Here is an 18,672-nt window from a genome sequence, read left to right as displayed (position 1 = left end):
TTTCACTCTTCGAAAATCATCTCTATCGCCACATTTCCACTCACTGACCCTTCATCTTCAAAAGTTTCAACATCACAGCCTTTAATTGTGCATCAATCGTTTTTCTAATTTCTAAGGTTTTCGATGAATAGTAAAATAGATAACCCGCCCCAGTGAAGGTCCTAGGTCCTAGTTGAACCAGTCGGGCCAAGCCAGACCGTGTTTTAAAACCGTGTAGGGTAGGTTTAATAGAATTATTGAAATCTGAGGAGAGGTATGAGATGCTATTTTATACTTGTGGGTGTTACTAAACAAATGCAAACTTTAGAGGAGGTGAGGAATAGTAACCCTTATTATTTCGATGCTATACCTACTCTTACGTGGAAGCTGCACCCGTATATAGTTGACCTGAAAAATGCTTCCCTAATTTAATCAGACTACTATTAGTACAATTCAACTCTCAAAAATTCTTATGGTGCAATGCATGTACATTATGGACGAAAAAATTTTTTCTTTAATACAATATTGAAACACAAATACGCCTTTTTTCAACCAAATTTCTCTAATATTAATTAAGTATTTCTTATTGTCTGACTGCCTGTGATTAAATTATAATTCTATCGTGAATAAAATAATAACTCCAACACCAATCTCATATATACTATTATATTCATATTCCTCCACTGTACGTGAAAGCCTTGACATGAGAAATGAAGGAATAATCAACCCATCAATTTGATCGGCTCAACCTCAACGTGCTCTCAACAACTCCTAAGTTCTTTTTTAAACCCTAATAAACTTTTTATAAATCCTGCACCCAACACCCCCCCAGTATTAATTCTTCAAAAACAATCTCAATACATATATAATTCCAACCTCCAAAAATAATATAATTCACCATAACAAAATGGAAACCACTCACACATGCCGGCTCCGACCTACCACTCCAACACCGCCTTCGCCACGCCTACAGCGCAGCCGCAGCGGAGCTCCGGCCATTTCTCCACTTGAACAAAGCCGCACATGTAATAATAGTAGCCTAAACTCCCTGAACAGATCAAAATCAACCACAAGATCAAGAACCTCAACGTCCCAGCAGCAGAAAAACGAAGAGTATGTCCACCCTTCAACTATTCTAGCAAGCATGCAACAAAAGAAGACTAAAGAGAGTAACGACATGAACAAAGATGGTTTCGTTAGGTTTCTGCAACGAGGCATTCCACGTAATAATAACAGTGCTATTTGTTCTAGTGCAGCTAAGATTAAGAGTACTAAATCAGTCAAGAGTTCTCCGTCGGCGTGGGCGTTGTCGCCGGGACGGTCTTCGCCGTACTTGGTAGCACCGGAGTCGCCGAGACCGGCGCTGGCACCGGTGCCTGCCGAGACACGGAGGGCCAAGTCCAGTGCCGTTGGTGGTGTAAGTGGGGTTTTGAAGTATTTTAGACAGAAGAAGGTGTCACCAGTTCAAGAAGGAGAGTATAATAGATTTCGAGTTCTGCATAATACGTTGGTACTTTACAGGTTTGCCAATGCTAGAGCTGAGGTTTCCATGGCTTCTCTAAAGAATGTTTCAGAGGTAAAAGTTTATGACCTTTTTCTTTTTAATTAATCATTTTTAATAGTTCTAGTTTTAGAATTGTATCTCTTCTTATCTCTACAAAAACTCAAATTGCGTATCAAATGAATAATTTATGGTGAAGATTCCGGTACAATAATGTTATATTGACGTTAATTGCATGATTTTGGTTATGAATGTTGCAGGGTAGACTTTTTTCCGGGTGGGTTAGAGTGTTAAAAATGAGAAATTCCATCTTACAAAAGAGAATTCAAGTACAAAAACTTAAATACGAGATAAAATTATGTCAAATTCTGAATCCACAAATTCGACTTCTAAATGAATGGTCACAGTTGGATGGAAAAAATTGTGAAGCAGTGAGCCGGGTTACAAGAAAACTATCAGCATTGTCTGTCAAGGTCCCTTTTGAAGATGCGAAGGTATATTTCTATATATTTTCTTTTTTAATTGTTTCCCTTAAAACTTATGCCTACTACGTTAATTTCCAAGGGTCTTGGAACTATTGACCGAATAAAAACTTCAATTACCACCCATATTAGTGTTTAGGAGGATTCGAATTTACGAGCTCATGAAATCTCATTCTATTCTTTTACCATCAGACCACTTTAGTGGTGGTTAATCAACACATATTCTCACATTCCAATGTCTTATATTTTTTCTAGTATTAGAATTTAATTAAGGCTGGTAGTAATTGATAACAAATTGATATGTCTACAGGCAGACGTGGAGTCTGTATACGACGCAATGAACAAGGCCTTGGCAGTCATGGATGGCATAGAAGAAACTGTAAAAAGATTCCTTCCACAGGTTCAATTTTTTCTTTCTATATTAGCAAATTGATTGAAACAATTCCGGTTAGTGATCAGCTGGGTTGGTTTTAAATTGCATGGACCAATAGTAGGGTGATGAAGCCATGTAAAATTGATAGTGTTGAACATTTTTTGGTCAGGCTGAGAAAATGCTGTATATGCTGACGGAGCTTATAACCACAGCGGAAGGAGAAGAAGAGTATTTGAAAGAATTAGATACCATTTTCCCCTTGGTTCCATCTTTAATGGTGAGCATTTCAATACACTTCTTTCTTTTTTTTCCCCTTATTTTTAATATTTTTGTACATATGTTTCGACATTCTGAAACCTCTAAATAACATTAAAACACTAACAATTTGGATTCAATCCTCAGCTAGATTTATAGTAAATACACTTGAATTGGAAAACACCCACAACTATAAGTTGAGCTAGTTTTTTGAGTCTTTCGTTGTAGGGGTGGTAATTGCTTAGAAATATTGGGTTGTAGTTGACAAGGCTTACAACAAGTTTACCTAACAATGGGTTGGCCGAGCGGTAAAGACTTGGGGTCAAGGGGTTTGTTCCCCCTGTAGTCTTAAGTTTAAATCACAAGAACGATTGCTAATATTGTTAGTCACGGACCACAAGACTTGGTTTGTTTCGAAAGCCTTGTTTGAGGTTGGGAGCCTAGTCGAGGTTCACATAAACTGCAGACACTCTAATAAATAAATAAAAAAAAAGGGCCTTGCAACAAGTTAACTGGTAATTGCTTAGAATATTGCTAAATGCCCCAAGTATTTTTCTTCTACTTCATGGGGGTACAATGAGCAACATTTCAAAGAAATAATAAAAGCCCAAAGCCCAATCTGAACTGGATTTTGTTCAACACTTCAGCTTAGCCCCCATTCAGTGAATCACCTATGACCGTGAGGACAAATCTCAGCCCTGTTGAGTTGAGGTCGAGGGAGTTGTTTAATCTGAACGACTAGTCTCTCAAACGTATTTAATCTGGACGACTTGTCGCTCCTTAAGCTTTTGAATTGAATGTGAAAAGTTGGGGAAAATAATAATAAATGTTACGATTAGAAAGATACCCATTTCATCTATTAAATGGACATAAGTATATGAAGTAACTTGGGGTTTTTTTTTTTTTTGGTAACCAAGGTATTTGGGTCAGCATACGTATACATCAACTAATTTTTTAGGCTCATTAAATACCTTACAAACTCAAAAGACCAGGACAACTTGGGTTTTAACATAGGATGAATATGTTTTGACAGGAAACAGAGAAATATTTAAGAGTACATCTTGTCCAATCGACGACGGAGTCAAGGAAAAGCTACTGTTCACATGATATGAGAATTGTTGATTCAAAATCAGAAGGAAGATAGAGAATTTAAGTTGATGAGATGAGAGAAGAGATATGTATGTAAATTGTAGTGTGTATTATATAAACACAAATAAGTTGTAGCCATTAGGAAATGCAGTGAATATGAAATTGAATAAATTCATCTATTGCCCGATTACAGCGAGCTATATTTTGAAAACAATAAAAATTGGCTCACAACATAATCTTACAAACTTTCTTTCACAATCCTTACGTGACAGTTCGTAATTTAGCGGGCGAGACCCACTACGACCAATTGCAAGCTACCATGTTGGGATTGTGAGAGCAAAATTTATGAAATTGAGTTATAAATGTAGTATTACCCAACTAGAAATGAAATGAGTTATTATCAGGTTCAGACAGTTGGCCTAAAAAGGGCTTGGGTTCATGAGCTGGGTATTGAATGTTTTTAATGTCTAGTTTTCTTCTTTTAAAGATTGCTCCAAATCTATAACCCACACCATTAAGCACTAACACATTCCAAATTCATAACCCAATCTAACACCATAATATAGAGACACTTGAGAAAATTCCATTGAAAATAGAAAAAGAAAATTAAAATAGAAAAAGAAAATTCACTTCTCCTATACCAATCCCCACCATTGGAAAATTAACCCCAAAAAAGAAAAACAAAAAAAAAAAAAAACACTAACTCGTAAGGTTAATCCCATTACATTCTACTGTAGTTTTTGAACAGAAATATCATCATTTTCACCCACGCTAATCACAACATCACCGCCAACTATACTTCCGAGCAATTTTCTCTGGGCTTGGCTCCCTGCAGCATCAACATCACATCTCTCATAGACGGCGGTCCGCGCCGATTCCGGCTAGTGCATAGTAATGCATTCTAAGCATTTGCACATTCCCTCTCTAACCGATGCGAGAGAAGCCCCGGCATTCTTGTCCAAAATGTCATTATTCCATCCTTGCTCTTGATCTTTGACCTCACCCAATCCACGATACTGTTACCGTCTCCAAATTCCGCATCAACCGATCTCTTACCGCTTAAAATCTCCATTAACACGACGCCGTAGCTGTAAAATCACTCTTCTCATCAACTTGAAGTGTGTAAGCATATCTGCAAATCCCAAAAATGAGCATGATAAAGTCAAATCATGATGATAAAGATATATCACGGTCAATTTTGATGGTGGGGTCCGATTATTAGGTAATCTTGGAAAAACGACTTGAAAAAGAAAAAGGTAAAAGATAAGAAAGTTGAGTGAGTGCATACGCTAATAGTGGATCACCCCCCACTCAAGCAGTTGCCATACCAGCACGGCTTCAAAAGATGGTAAATTAAAGAAGATTTTTGGATTACTGCTATTGCGCTATCGCACTCAACCCGCCATAACTTTTTGTTTTCGTTCCCCCTCCTGCGGCACTGTAGTATTAACCATTCAAGTAAAAAAGAACAGGAACCCCATGTCCATGTCCATTCCGCTTTGTTTTGAATTTTTATAGTATTTTTAGATAGAAAAAACAATTTTATTTTTGGATTATATTAAAAAAAAAAAAAAAAATCCTTTGAATAGTCTTTGACTTGTACCAAATAACACAAACAATGAAGATTGATATCTCTAAAAAAGAGAAGGTAAATCTTTATACTTTAGAGCCGGAAATTTTGTCATTATCACAAATTAAAACTATTTATTTAACTAACAAATCTAACAAGAGAGAATAATAAGATGGGATTGATCCAATACCCAATTTTGGTCAAGACAAAAAGGACAGCAAGCAGCCAATTAATGCACAAACATACAAACATATTAATCTAATTAATAAAATAAAAATTTGAATATGCGCATGATAGCAAAAACTAAACGTACCTGGCGCAATGTAGCCATAGGAGCCGGCAATGACGGACATGGACTCATCACTTTGGATCAACTTTGCCACGCCGAAATCGGCCACTCGAGCCTCCATCTCACCGTCCAGAAGAATGTTACTGGGTTTCAGATCACGGTGAACAATGACAGGATCACAGTCATGGTGAAGATAGCAAATCCCCTGAGCCACTCCCAGTGCAATCTTGTACCTCGTTACCCAATCAGCAACCAGATTTTCTCCCTTGTTTTTCCCGTGCAACAAATCGTCTAAATTTCCGTTGGGCATGTACTCGTACAGCAGCATCGTGCACTCCCTGTTGCTGCAGCACCCTAACAATCTCACTATGTTTCTGTGCCTCACGTTTCCTAACACGTCCACCTCAGCCAACACTCCTCTCCTCCGCCTGATATGCTCCTTATGTTTACCCCACAACTTCTTCACGGCTATGATCTCGCCACCTGGCATTTCAGCTTTATAAACAGTACCCGTGGACCCCATCCCTAGAATCTTATCCGTCATAGACAGACACTCCAACACGTCATCCGCCGTGAAATTTAACCTCTGGAAGGCGGTTAATTTCCACGGTCCGATTTCTCTATCATTATTAAACCTACGGCTGTAATTTGCGTGGAAGCAGCGGGTCCCAGCGACGAGAACAAACAGCCCAATACCGAAGGCGGCGGCCATGATCCAAACGATGGCCCCGGCCGTCTTTTTCGGCTGCTGCTGATGATTACGTACCGCCATGTTGGCTGCATCCAACGTGTCAGCGGGACACGGCTTGGTTAAAATTCGGCCACAGAGTCCGTCATTTCCAACAAATGAGGAGGGATGAAGATTTAGGAATATCGGACCTGAAGCCGGTATCGGTCCCGTTAACAAATTATAAGACACGTTAAAAGTCTCCAGCGTGCTACAGTTTTCGAAATTCGAAGGAATAGTACCGGTGAGAAGATTATGAGAAAGATCAACGTCTGTGATTGAAGGAAGCGTTGAAATCTCCCATGGAATAATACCAGTAAGCGAATTTCTGCTTAAGTTTAATGAAAGAAGCTTCTCACAGTGGCCGATATCCCAAGGAATGCTGCCATTAAGGGAGTTGTTATGTAACTCGATCCTGTATATACTCTTACACCCGATAAAATCCGGAATCTTTCCGATAAGTTGACTTGAACTTGCCGATAAAATCTTCAAATTGGGCGCGCTCCAGATGTTACTGGGCAAACTTGTTTGGAAGGAATTGTCAGAGATGTTTAAGTACTCGAGCCGCGGTGCATTGCCGAGATCCTGAGGGATTTCGCCACTGAAGAAGTTGTTACTCAAATCCATGAAGGTTAAGTTGGGCAAGAGACCGAGACCATACGGAATGGAGCCATTGAGTTGATTATCTTGGATTCGGACTCTTGACAGAGTGGTGCAGTTGACGAGGCTTCCTGGAAGATTATTTGTGAAGCGGTTGGAGAAAAGGAGGAGTTTGAATAACCTGTTGCCTTGACAAAGAGTTGGTGGGATTGTTCCCGTGAGTGAGTTTGAAGACACGTCAACTGTGAGCAACTTTCCATTTGAGCCGAGTTTTTGCGGAAGAATTCCTGTTAATGAATTGTTCCATAAAGACAACGTGTCTAATTCTGGCAGCTCGCCGATTCCTTCCGGTATGTCGCCGGTTAACGCATTGTTCATTAGACTCAACCTGGATAGTGCTTTTAAAGAAGATAGTCCTTCCGGGATTGGGCCCGAGAGTTGATTATTAGATAAATCGAGAACTTGTAAAGCTTTCAAGTTGGTGTAGCTCAGCGGGATTTCGCCGCTGAAATGGTTACCGAACAGCAACAACTTTTCAAGCTTAGTCAAGTTACCAAGCTCAGGTTTTAAAGAACCTGAGAGATCGCAATTTGAGATGTCCAAGTACTTGAGATTTGACAGCAATGCGAGCTCCACTGGAAGCTCGCCTTGAATTAAGTTATTGTATCCAATCTCCAACCTCTGGAGTTGAGTCAAGGACCCTAACTCGGCTGGCAATGATCCATTTAAAAGATTTCCAGCTAAATCTAGAAAGTTTAGTCTTGGAAAACTACCATAATCAGCTGGAATTTCTCCGTTAAAGTAGCTTCCTCCGAGGTTGAGATGTTCGAGAAACCTTAACTGAACAAACTCTGTGGGTAGTAGACCAGTGAAATTGTTACTGTAAGCATTGAAGATTCTCAAAGACTTGAGCTTGGAGATTCCAGGTGGGAAAGTAGAGTTGAAGTAGTTGTGACTGATATCGATTGTTCTCAGCTCAGGTAGCTCGAAAATCACCGACTGGAGAGGTCCATCGAAGTCATTTGCACTCAAATTCAAGTGGATTAAGCTGGTTAAGTTGCTGATTTGAGGAGGAATAACACCCGAAAGCGAACGGCGCGAGAGGTCAAGCGAAATGATTTGAGAAGTTTTGGCGTTGCATTTGATACCAGACCATGAACACCAAACTGGGTTTTGCGAATTAGGCTTAGAGGAGGGAGAAAGGTACCAGTCTTGGAAAGTATTGTAAGGATCGTGAAGAGAAGATTTAATGGATAGAAGAGAAATGAGTTGCGGAGAAGGAGGATCAACAGAGAAGACAAGTAAGGGTGAGGAATAGAGAAGAAAGAAAATAAGAAAAAGAGGTTTCATGGCTATTGGGGAATGGGGATGATGGAAGAGAATGAGAATTGTGTGGTGTTAAGAGATGTAAATTTAAGGGAAGGAAGGTTTTGATGGAGAGAGATGATTATGCTTTTTTGGGGTGCTGGGTGCAGAGGATGTTTCATCATTATTATTGTTTTGTTTCAGTGGGCATGGCTTCAATGGTGAATCTCTGTCATCCCCTCTTCCTCTACATTCATTCTTTTCTTTCTTCTTCAAATATTTGGGCTACTTACTATTTGTATATAATTTTCTTTTTCTGAGTTCTTCAAGTATTTTACCTTTGTCTGCTATCCATCTATACTTTTGGTTTCTTAGATTTCTTTTTCCTTTTCTTTTGCCCCCACTTTTCATCATTAATCTTGTTTCCTTTATCTTTGCCTCAACAATTTGATTAAATATAGGCGTAACTCATCCCCCCCCTGTTATTCACAGGATCCAAGAAAGTTTTTTTTTTTTTTTTTTCAATTTCCCACCGTATTCAAAAACTCTTTTTTAAATTATTATTTTCTTCAATTTACAGGGTCAGGTCAGGTGATTATGGACCACTACATTCTTTGATGGGCAGCAGTCACCCACATTCTGCCCAGGTACTTTGGTAGCTAGAGATTTTAAAATATACATATTACAAATCATTGAAATTGAATACTTTAATGGTGTTGTTATTTTGAGACATTTTGTATTTATCTAGAGGACACTTTGATTGCTGATTATAGCCGTTTGATTAGTTTTAAGGATTCCATTTGTTTAATTAACTTCTTTAATGACACAAAATTAAAATATAAATTAATATAAGACCCTTTTTTTTTTTTTTTGGTGACCGAAAATAGTCAAACCAGTTTGTAGAGTCTTAATTGACCATTGGATAATCCAAGGTAGTTCAAATTTGTAATATTGATCGTATAATTCATAATCATAAAAGGGTTTATTTAATGAAGAAAAAAAAATAAACCTAACATTTATTGATAATAAAGAGTCCCTTTCAGAAAATCAATATGGGATTTTGTACAAATAGAATATAGTTATATAACGCCAACACATGAAACTTGAAATTAAATACTCTGAATATGCAGTGATATTATATCAACAAATTGGCGCGCCAGATTTGAAATGAAAAGATCCAAAATGTTCCTGAGTTAAAGGCATGCAATTTGTGGGGTAGATGAAATGAATTAATTATTCATTAAATAAATAATTGCTTAAGAGAATTAAAATGTGTTTTTAAATATATAATATAGTAAATAATAAATTATTATTATTAGGGTTAGTTTGACTTGCGGAAAGGCAAAGGGATGATGATGGTGATGAGGAGCAATTACTTTGTATCATTAATGTGGTTGGTAAAGTATTTGTGAAGATAAGGTTAAAGTAGCTTCAGACACAATCATCCTTATTAACATCTGGGTTTTCCCTTAATACCTCCACCTAACATCTCCTTTTTTTTTCTTTTTTTTTTTTGAAATAAAAAAAAAATAACTAATTTCATGTCTTTCTTTGTCAATAGGCCCATCGGTGGGCGGGGGAATTCATTATTTCATGCTAATCAACTCTAACATCATACTTAATTCATTTCAAACTATAATATAATATGTATAATACCGTTAATATATATAAGATCCTTTTTATGTATGCTTAATATCGTTAGATTATTATAAGAAAAATGTACACATTCGTAAGACATTAAAATCTAGATCTTTGTTACTAATATTAATAACAAAAACATATATATATAATATATAAATTTGAAAGATACCAATCATTGACGGAAACGGAAGAGAGGGATTCAAACCCTCAGTATGAATAATTTGTACACGATTACAATCCGCCGCTTTAATCCACTCAGCCATCTCTCCAATTGAAAAAGACAATTATTATGTTCATTACCCACAAAAAAAAAAAAAATTTAAAAAAGCCCTTTTTTACTTTATTTATTATATTTATATAAATTTCTTATATAAATTATTGATAGTTTAAGAGATTCGATTTTTTATATTTTGTTGTATTGTATTGTATTATAGATAGATACAACTTTTATCAGCAATTCCCTTTTTATAAATTCAAATAAACGACTCAAAAAGTATATCTCAATAAAATATATATATAATACAACATTTTCTTTTTTTTAGGTAACGTGATGTATCCAGACATACGTTAGAGTTTGTCTAATTATCAGGATATAGAATATCTTATAAGCTCAATAATCAAGTTAATCGCAAAGTAGATGATTACTTCTCTGTAACTCGATATAATACTCTTTGGATATAACTAATCTAGTGGTTAAAAGGTTGCTATTCGACTGCAAGGAGGTTATACATAAATTTTCTTAGTTTTAACGTTTTTTAGCATTAGATTATTACCTTCACTAACGAAGTTTACATAAAAAAATTATATAAAAATAAAAATATATATATTAAGGTGAAGACAATTGGTATTAAAAGTAGAGACAAAAACCTTTGGTCTTATTCTATCCGCCAAATATAAAGATGTACCATACTATCATTTTCAACAGAATGTTTGCGTTAAGTAATATGAACTAGATAATATAACAAACAAAGAGAGTAGAAGAAAAGTAAAAGTTTATTATTACTATTATATTTTTGGAAAACAAATATAATAAATAAATAAATAAAAAAGAAAAGAAGAAGACTAAATAACAGGAGAAACAGAATTTAAAGTTCTTTGGGTCTAAAAAGGAAAGGGTACGTATGTCCAGTTAACTTCTTGAGGGCATTTCTGGAATTAATAGTTTCTTTTGCAACCTGCTTTACATTTGCATGCTTCTCCACAGCGCCCACCTGGCGCCTGCTAGTGCTTCGTCCTCTTTCAAAGCATGCGCTTCTCTGGTCCACTTTTTTCTTTTATTTTTTATATATTTGAATTTCGTATTTTATTATTTATTGTGCTAATTACAAAAGTAAATTGATTTTCTTATTTGAATATTAATTCAAAATATTTGAATTTGAACTTAATAATCTATAAATTTCTAATAATTCTTTTTTTTCTCTCTTTATTATAGGTAATAAAAAACACTAGAAATATTTAATTTCATCTAGATTTTTTTTAGTGTTTTCTATTAAATATTTTGTTGCAATGATTGAAAAAGAATTAAAAAAGAAGTAAAAGCAATGCAAATGAACTCAAATATAGAATGATAAGCGGGAGACGTTTATTATTTGTCACGCAAAAAAGGGCGCGTGGAGAATATAATTTCAAGGAAAAGACAAAGGAGTGATAGAGTCAATGGGTAGTCAAAATACGAAAATACCCAATACATAAATAAATAATAGAATACTGATGTATATAGATGAAGGAGATGATTGCTGATGTGTACAGATATCAAAGTGGTGAATGGGACCCCTTTTGTCCCCTTAAACCCATAGTTATCATAACATTCTTCTTCTTCTGCCTGTATTTTCTGCACAACCTCCTGACGTCATTTATACGTTTAATTAATAATTTTTATTTAGAGATAGTTTTAATTTATAGTTAAATAATATAATTTTATTATAAATATAGTGGGTGGGGACTGGGAGGGTGTGCAGAGAGGGACGTATGAAGAAGCCTGGTGGCGTGAGGCGCGTGACCCTACAAGTAATTGGTTACAAATTTCACATTATAATTATATGTGATGAAGATGATGGCTAGTTGTGGAACAAATTGCATGGGTTAATCCTGTGCCCCCCACCCACGCCCTGATTTCTCTCAATTTCCCCTTCCTTTTCTTTTCTTTTCTTTTTACGGTTTTCTCCTTTTCTTTTCTGATGACCGGGGATGTCTAAACCAGTTTATACATACCTCATTAATCTCCAGCATCCTGAAGTTGATAGGCTGTAAATCTCTTTAGTAATCATCTCTATAACAACTCAGGAGAGTCGAACTCAAACCTCTTGAGTAATACCCCAAGAATCATGGTTGACCGCTAATGGTTTTTCTCCCCTTCCATTTCATGCCAACCTCTACTCCTTTTTTTTTTTTTAATTGATAATTATTTTAATTAGTTGGGCAAATGTCAAAGTTGTTTATAATAAATTGCCATCTATGTTTGGGGGTATCCAAGTCAACCATCTAGCTATAGAAATGCTCATTAAACTCCCAATTTAATTAGGAGGGCAGATTGCATTAGTAGCTAACATTGTGAAAACCCCGTATTAATTACAAAGGGTACTTGCTTCTATAAAAATTTCAAGAGTTGTACATTTTTTCCTTCTCCAAATAATGGCTAATGACACATAAATTTTTAATACTACTTTACAATCTAAATTTATATTCCGTAACGAACAAAGAGCAAACTCGGTCTAGAATGTTGGAGCTTTTGAAGGGGAAGATTAATGATCTTTTGATAGTGAAATTTGGATTTTGGTTGTTGGGATTGATAGGAATTTGACTTGGAAGGGGCGATTGAACAAATCTTAATCGCTTGATGCCGATAATTTCAAATGTGAAATTTAAAATACCCAATCTCAAATGTGAATGACCTTTCGTGAGAATGTAAAATGGTACATTTTGTTTGCCGCAAATATGATAAGAAATTAATACATACTATAATTGAATTTTGAGAAATTTTGGCAAAGTTATAAAGAAGAAGAATCATGATGTCTAAATTAATTTATTTCTGGTTTTAACACAACAGAATCTATTAAATATTCGCAATAACTACTCGCAATCATGGATTCTTCGTTAATTCTTCAAATTAAACAATTGAATTATAAATTAAACTTGTTTAACATACTTATAGTAGTTTGACAGTCGTTTGGGACTGTGGATATTTATTAAAAGATTTTGAGAGATTATTGAGAGTGTGCAAATTGAAAAAAAAAAAAAAGAAAAAAAATAAAAACACCTGATTTGATACAGACCAATATCACACCTAAGTTCCAAGGAATATATTTGAAAATTTTAAAGTTGACTTCAGGAATGCATCATCTATACCAACGAATATTATGTCTCTTACATTAATTAATGTTACGAATCTCGTGTTATTCCAAGTAATAAAATCTTACATTCCATCATGTTATTCTTTTTATCCATTTTTTTATATTCATATTCTGTAAAAATACTCCTGACACATTTTTATCATACTCCTAATTTATGTCAATCTCTTCTACTTTACTAATATAAATCTTCTTCCCATATCAACAGGATCTGGTTTAGTTCCAACATCATTTGAGCCAATACATGAATGAGTATTAGATTCTTTACCATATCAAAATGGCCTTTAATTTTTCAATATTTTTTTCAAATATTTAATGTATCACATATTGACCTAACTGATCTAAAAATATATCGATAAAAAATTCAAGATTTTATAGAAATTTGTGAATTTCAATGCATATATCTTTAGATACTTCAGAGATAGCTAATCTTTATTGATATAAATATGTATCTCTTTAATTTCTCTCCGATTTGGATTCATAATTTGAGTCAAAACATGTCGTAATATTACAATTTTTTTTTTATTATTATTATAATTTTTTTTTTTTACTTGATATGCAGTCCCATGGTCAATAAATAAAAGTTGTTTTCCTCGTCATCATCTTCATGATTAAATTTAGACAACAAAGGATGAAGAGGCAAACAAACTTTAATATTTGTTACATATTTAATTAATAGTCCTTGAAATATGACTTAATTAATTATATATACGAACCAAAAGTAACCATAAATCAAGTTATAATGAGATCTTTCAAACTTCCATATTTATATTTTAATCAATATTTTAATTAATTCTTAGGGTCTTTTTATTTATTATTATTATTTTTTAAAGTAAATCTAATAGAAGCAGAGTTTATTCGAATATATATTTTAAAAGTAGAACTTTTATAAAAAAATTGTTAACTGCATAATTAGAAAATTGTATGTAATATATGATCAATACAAATGTATGATTAATTTCTTATATATATATATTATTAAATTTATCATGCTATATATCATTTGGTTATACAATAAGTTATGTTCATCAATTTACCATACTATATTTATTATTTATTAATTGAAATGCTATCTCATAATATGTAATTATTGATTACATTTGAAAAAATATAAAGCTATTATGTTATTAGATTTGTTATGTTATATATCACTTAATTATACAATCTATTATGTTATTAAATTTGTCATGTTATGTATTATAATAATTTATTATTTTTTAATTAAAATGCCATATACTTATATATTTAATTATTGATGGCATTTGAAAAAAAAAAATTCCAAACATATTTTATATATATATATAATAAAAACAAAAGTATCATAATATTTTATTATTGATTACTATTAAAAAAGAATTCATCTAGACTAAACCAATTAACCAAACATAATATAAAAAATTAAAATTAAAAATATATATAATAACGTATACCATGTTTTCAAACATAAACGAACGAATAAGCGAACAGGTTGTTCGCGAACGAATGAATCAATTGAATGCAGTATGTTCGTAAACATAATCAAATGACCACTCCATGTTCGAATTTGAATCGAACATATTATCGAACGAACATCAAACTGTTTGCGAACATTTTGTTATCGAATCGAATTGAGCTATTATCAAACGAACATCGAGCTGTTTGCGAACAACTCAGTTCATTTGCAGCCCTAATTGTAACTGAGTTTCTTGATTTTAAATTACCAAAAAGAACATTAATATAAATTTAAAATTTTAGAACGATATTTGATTTTTTGACATTTTAGAACTTTAAATAAGCTTAAAAATAACTTATAAAAAAGAATATCAAATTTTGAGCTTCTTCTAATAGACGTAAATAGTTTATTTAGAGCCTTTTTTGTTGAATTCATTAGTAATAAAATAAGCTTATTTAAAGGTATTAGGAGATGTTTGTCTAAGCTTATAAGCTGGTCAAACTAGTTTATAAGCTTTAAAATTAAGCTGACCTGTTTGTTTATAACTTTTTTGAGCTTATAAGTTGAACTTATTAGCAAATAAAAAAAAAAAAAAAAGTTAGGGGAGAGGTACTTTTTTTTTTTTTTTTTGCTTATAAGTACTCTGTTTATAAGCTAGTTTGACTAAGTATATTACCATATTATCCTTATTTAATTTTAAAATTTTATAGTATACCCTTGTTCAATGTAGTACCATTTTTAGTCATTTTATAATAAATTGTACTTATAAGTTATATTTTACCAAACACGTCAACTATTTATCAGTCACTTATAAGTACTTAAACCAAATTACGAAGCTATATTTTATCAAACACGTCAACTATTTATTAGTCACTTATAAGTGTTTTAACCAAATACGTAATTGCTTAAAATTTCAAATGCTTATAAGCTAAAATTAGATAATTTTCATAAGCTCAAACAAACACCCCCTTAGCATTTTTACCCATTTTGTTAGGTCTTCCAAACGACATGTGGCCCCTCTATTTATTGAAGCCTACGTTGGGCCCCCATAATAATTTTTTTAGCTCCCATAATCATGCAAATTATGATTTAGTTTCATTTGAGCCAATAGATTAATTGAGTATTAGATTTTTTACCATCTTAATCAAGATTTAATGTATCACATATCCGACCTAACTGATTAGAATGACAGATTCTACAAAAGGTTTCAAAAAGAATATTAATATAAATTTAAGATTTTAGAATGATACTTGATGTTTTTGACATTTTAGAACTTTAAATAAGCTTTAAAATAACTTATAATAAAAATATCAAAATTTGAGCTTCTCCCAATAGACGTAGGTAATTTATTTAGAGCCTCTTTTGTTGAACTCATTTAATAACAAAATGAGCTTATTTAAAGGTATAAGCTTTTTTTTTTTTTTTATAAATTCTGTTACGTCGAACTTGGGCCACCCTAGTATTTGAGAGTAACACTTTGGACCCTATGAATGTAACTTCCAAACATTATGTGGCCAAATTATGGTTTAGTTTCCACATCATATGAACCAATACATTGATCAAGTATTATAATTTTTACTATTTTATTCAAGATTTAATGTACTGTATCGCATATCAGGCCTAACTGATTAGGGACAATGTACCATATCACATATCAGACCTAACTGATTAGGATGACATATTATGCAAAAGATTTTCAAAAGTTTATTAAAGAATACGAATTTCAACATATATATCTTTATGATATTGTTCGAGACAAATAATCTTCGCATATATCTTTAACTTCTTTGTGATTAGCATCTGTAATTTGAGTCAATGTTTATATAAATTTTGGACCCATTTTATTCTTGTATGACATTGATATGTAGTCTCAAGGTCAAGAAATAAAAGTTGTTTAGTTACTTAGTGAAAGCATAAATGAAAATGACCATATACAATTAGAATAAGACCAAAAGGCTAAAAATCCTTTTTATTTTATGTTGTAAGTATGCATGGTTTTTCAAAAGGTTTATAAGTCTTTAAGTCTTCTTGCCCTCCATGATTAAACGTAAAAGAGTATCTTGGTTTAGGGATTTGTTTTAAGTTATTTAATTTTCTTGATAATCGTGCTTTAATTATTGTTATTTAATTTAATTTGTATTATTTTTATTTGGGTTATTTTTTTCTTTTGTTTTTGTTTTTTTGGTGTATTTGTTTTTTAATACAAGGTTGCCTATCACTGGATAAAGAATTAGTTCCTTACGTGGATAGAGTTGATTTGATTGGTAGAAAGAGGAAGGAACGAGAACTTGTAAAAATAAAAATATCAAAAAATAAAAACAAAAATAAATCAATTTATTTAGAGCTTGTTTTGTTTTGCTTATTTACTTATAAAAAGAGCTTATTTAAAGTCATAAGCACTTTTAAAAAACAAAAATTTAATTGTTTGGTTGCATCTCAAAAGTGTATATAAAATTTTAAATAAGCTATTTTAAAAGTTTATGAGAGAAACTCAAATTTTAAACTTCTCCCATAAGCTCTTTTTTTTAAAGCTTATTTAAAGTGTTAAAATTTAAAAATATCGCAATTATTTTTATAAATTTGATTTGATTTATTGTTGTATATTAAAATTTTTTTATGAAATTAATAATAGAAATTTTTTTTTTTCATTTTCTTAACCAATCAACTAATAAAATTTTCATAAAAGCTAAATATTCATAGATTCTACTCCACTCTAATTCAATAAACCCTACTTTTATAAGTCTTTCTTGAGTTGCAACTAAACAACACAAAAAATCTCGAGATAAGCTTAAAAAAAAAGAAAAAGAAAATAAAGAAGTATTTGAAATGAATGATTATAACTTAATATGCAAAATCATATATTAAAATACAATGAATCCAAATTAAGATTTGATTTGTATATGATTTGAAAGAGTAAATATTTGATTCCTGGTGGCATCAAAATAATCCAGTGAAGATTTGATGCATCAAAGCCAACTTTCAAAGGAAGGTACCTTATTTGTTTGTTAATATCAACTCATTTATAATTTATTTACAATTTATATCCTATTTAGACTTCTAATTCAAGTAACTAGGTATGAAATGTTCCTTGAGTTTCGTCTAATTACATAAAACATCTCTATAGTCATAATATTAGAATTAAACTAATTTATTATTATAAGAAATTTATAACTTAATAGAAATATAGTTACAAAAATTACTATTTTGATTCTTATTTTATAATTCACGTTTTAGTAGTATGTATTAGAATTTCAATTCATTATTTTAGTAGTCATTGCTGTAATTAAACAATAAGAGAAAAGAAATAATCTCGAGGATGATAGTATGGAAATACAAAATGTTTCATGCCAAGAAGCTTTAAACATGATAAACTAGAAATGTTTTGGCTTCAACAAGACGATATCCATGTTAGCGAGTTATTAAGTACCCGTAAGTTAAAAAAATGTGGTAATAACTCTAAAGCATAAATCATTGTCCCAAATAATTTTAGATAAATATTTTATTTTATTTTAAATCTTTAATATAACATAGCATATATATATATTTTTTATAATGTACATATATTATTATGTGGAGGCAATTTTCTTATAACAGAAATTAGAAAAATTATAACTTATTACAATATAGAGTTTATTTTTATTTATAACTATCCCAAGTTGGGACTATAATTTTTTATGGCTATATAGATGTTATTCATACTTTGAGTATTACTATAAAGAAGTTTTACGGTAATTAGAAATTAATCTCTTTAATTTGTTATGGAGATTTTTGTAAAATTTATGAAACTTTTATAATTGGTAGTTTGTAAAAGTTTTTTAGATCTAAAATTCTTATTAAAATAAATAATTTAATGTAAGGAAGTTTTGAAATTTTAAAAATATTAATTGAAAATCATAGCTAGAAATTTTTATTGACCGTCGAGAAAAGTGGCTTTATGAAACCGGTTAAATCTAAGTGGATCTGACTGGAAAAGACCATTTCAACGTATGATCAGCCAGATCTAACTGGTCGTGCGCTGATACGACGACTCCGACCACCCTCCGGCGATGGTGGCCAGTTGCCTATTTAATGGGTATGGAGGT

At 32.4% G+C, this 18,672-nt stretch overlaps 2 protein-coding genes across 2 annotated transcripts; one reads left to right on the top strand and one right to left on the bottom strand.

Annotated features, from left to right (window-relative positions):
* Nucleotides 1-886: 886 nt before the first annotated feature.
* LOC116124031 (QWRF motif-containing protein 7-like) lies at nucleotides 887-3,734 on the top strand. Its single transcript, XM_031409746.1, is given in 5 exon segments — nucleotides 887-1,555; nucleotides 1,741-1,974; nucleotides 2,273-2,341; nucleotides 2,484-2,612; nucleotides 3,624-3,734. Coding segments are annotated over 5 exon segments (1,212 nt in total).
* A 517-nt stretch (nucleotides 3,735-4,251) lies between these two features.
* LOC116124009 (leucine-rich repeat receptor-like protein kinase TDR) lies at nucleotides 4,252-8,376 on the bottom strand. Its single transcript, XM_031409726.1, is given in 5 exon segments — nucleotides 4,252-4,578; nucleotides 4,580-4,649; nucleotides 4,652-4,774; nucleotides 4,777-4,811; nucleotides 5,559-8,376. Coding segments are annotated over 5 exon segments (2,991 nt in total). The 5' UTR covers nucleotides 8,216-8,376; the 3' UTR covers nucleotides 4,252-4,472.
* Between the last annotated feature and the right edge of the window lie 10,296 nt (nucleotides 8,377-18,672).

This window comes from Pistacia vera, unplaced genomic scaffold, assembly GCF_008641045.1.
Source record: "Pistacia vera cultivar Batoury unplaced genomic scaffold, PisVer_v2 Contig147, whole genome shotgun sequence".
Taxonomy (NCBI): Eukaryota; Viridiplantae; Streptophyta; class Magnoliopsida; order Sapindales; family Anacardiaceae; genus Pistacia; species Pistacia vera.
This window is presented reverse-complemented; position numbering and strand designations above follow the sequence as displayed.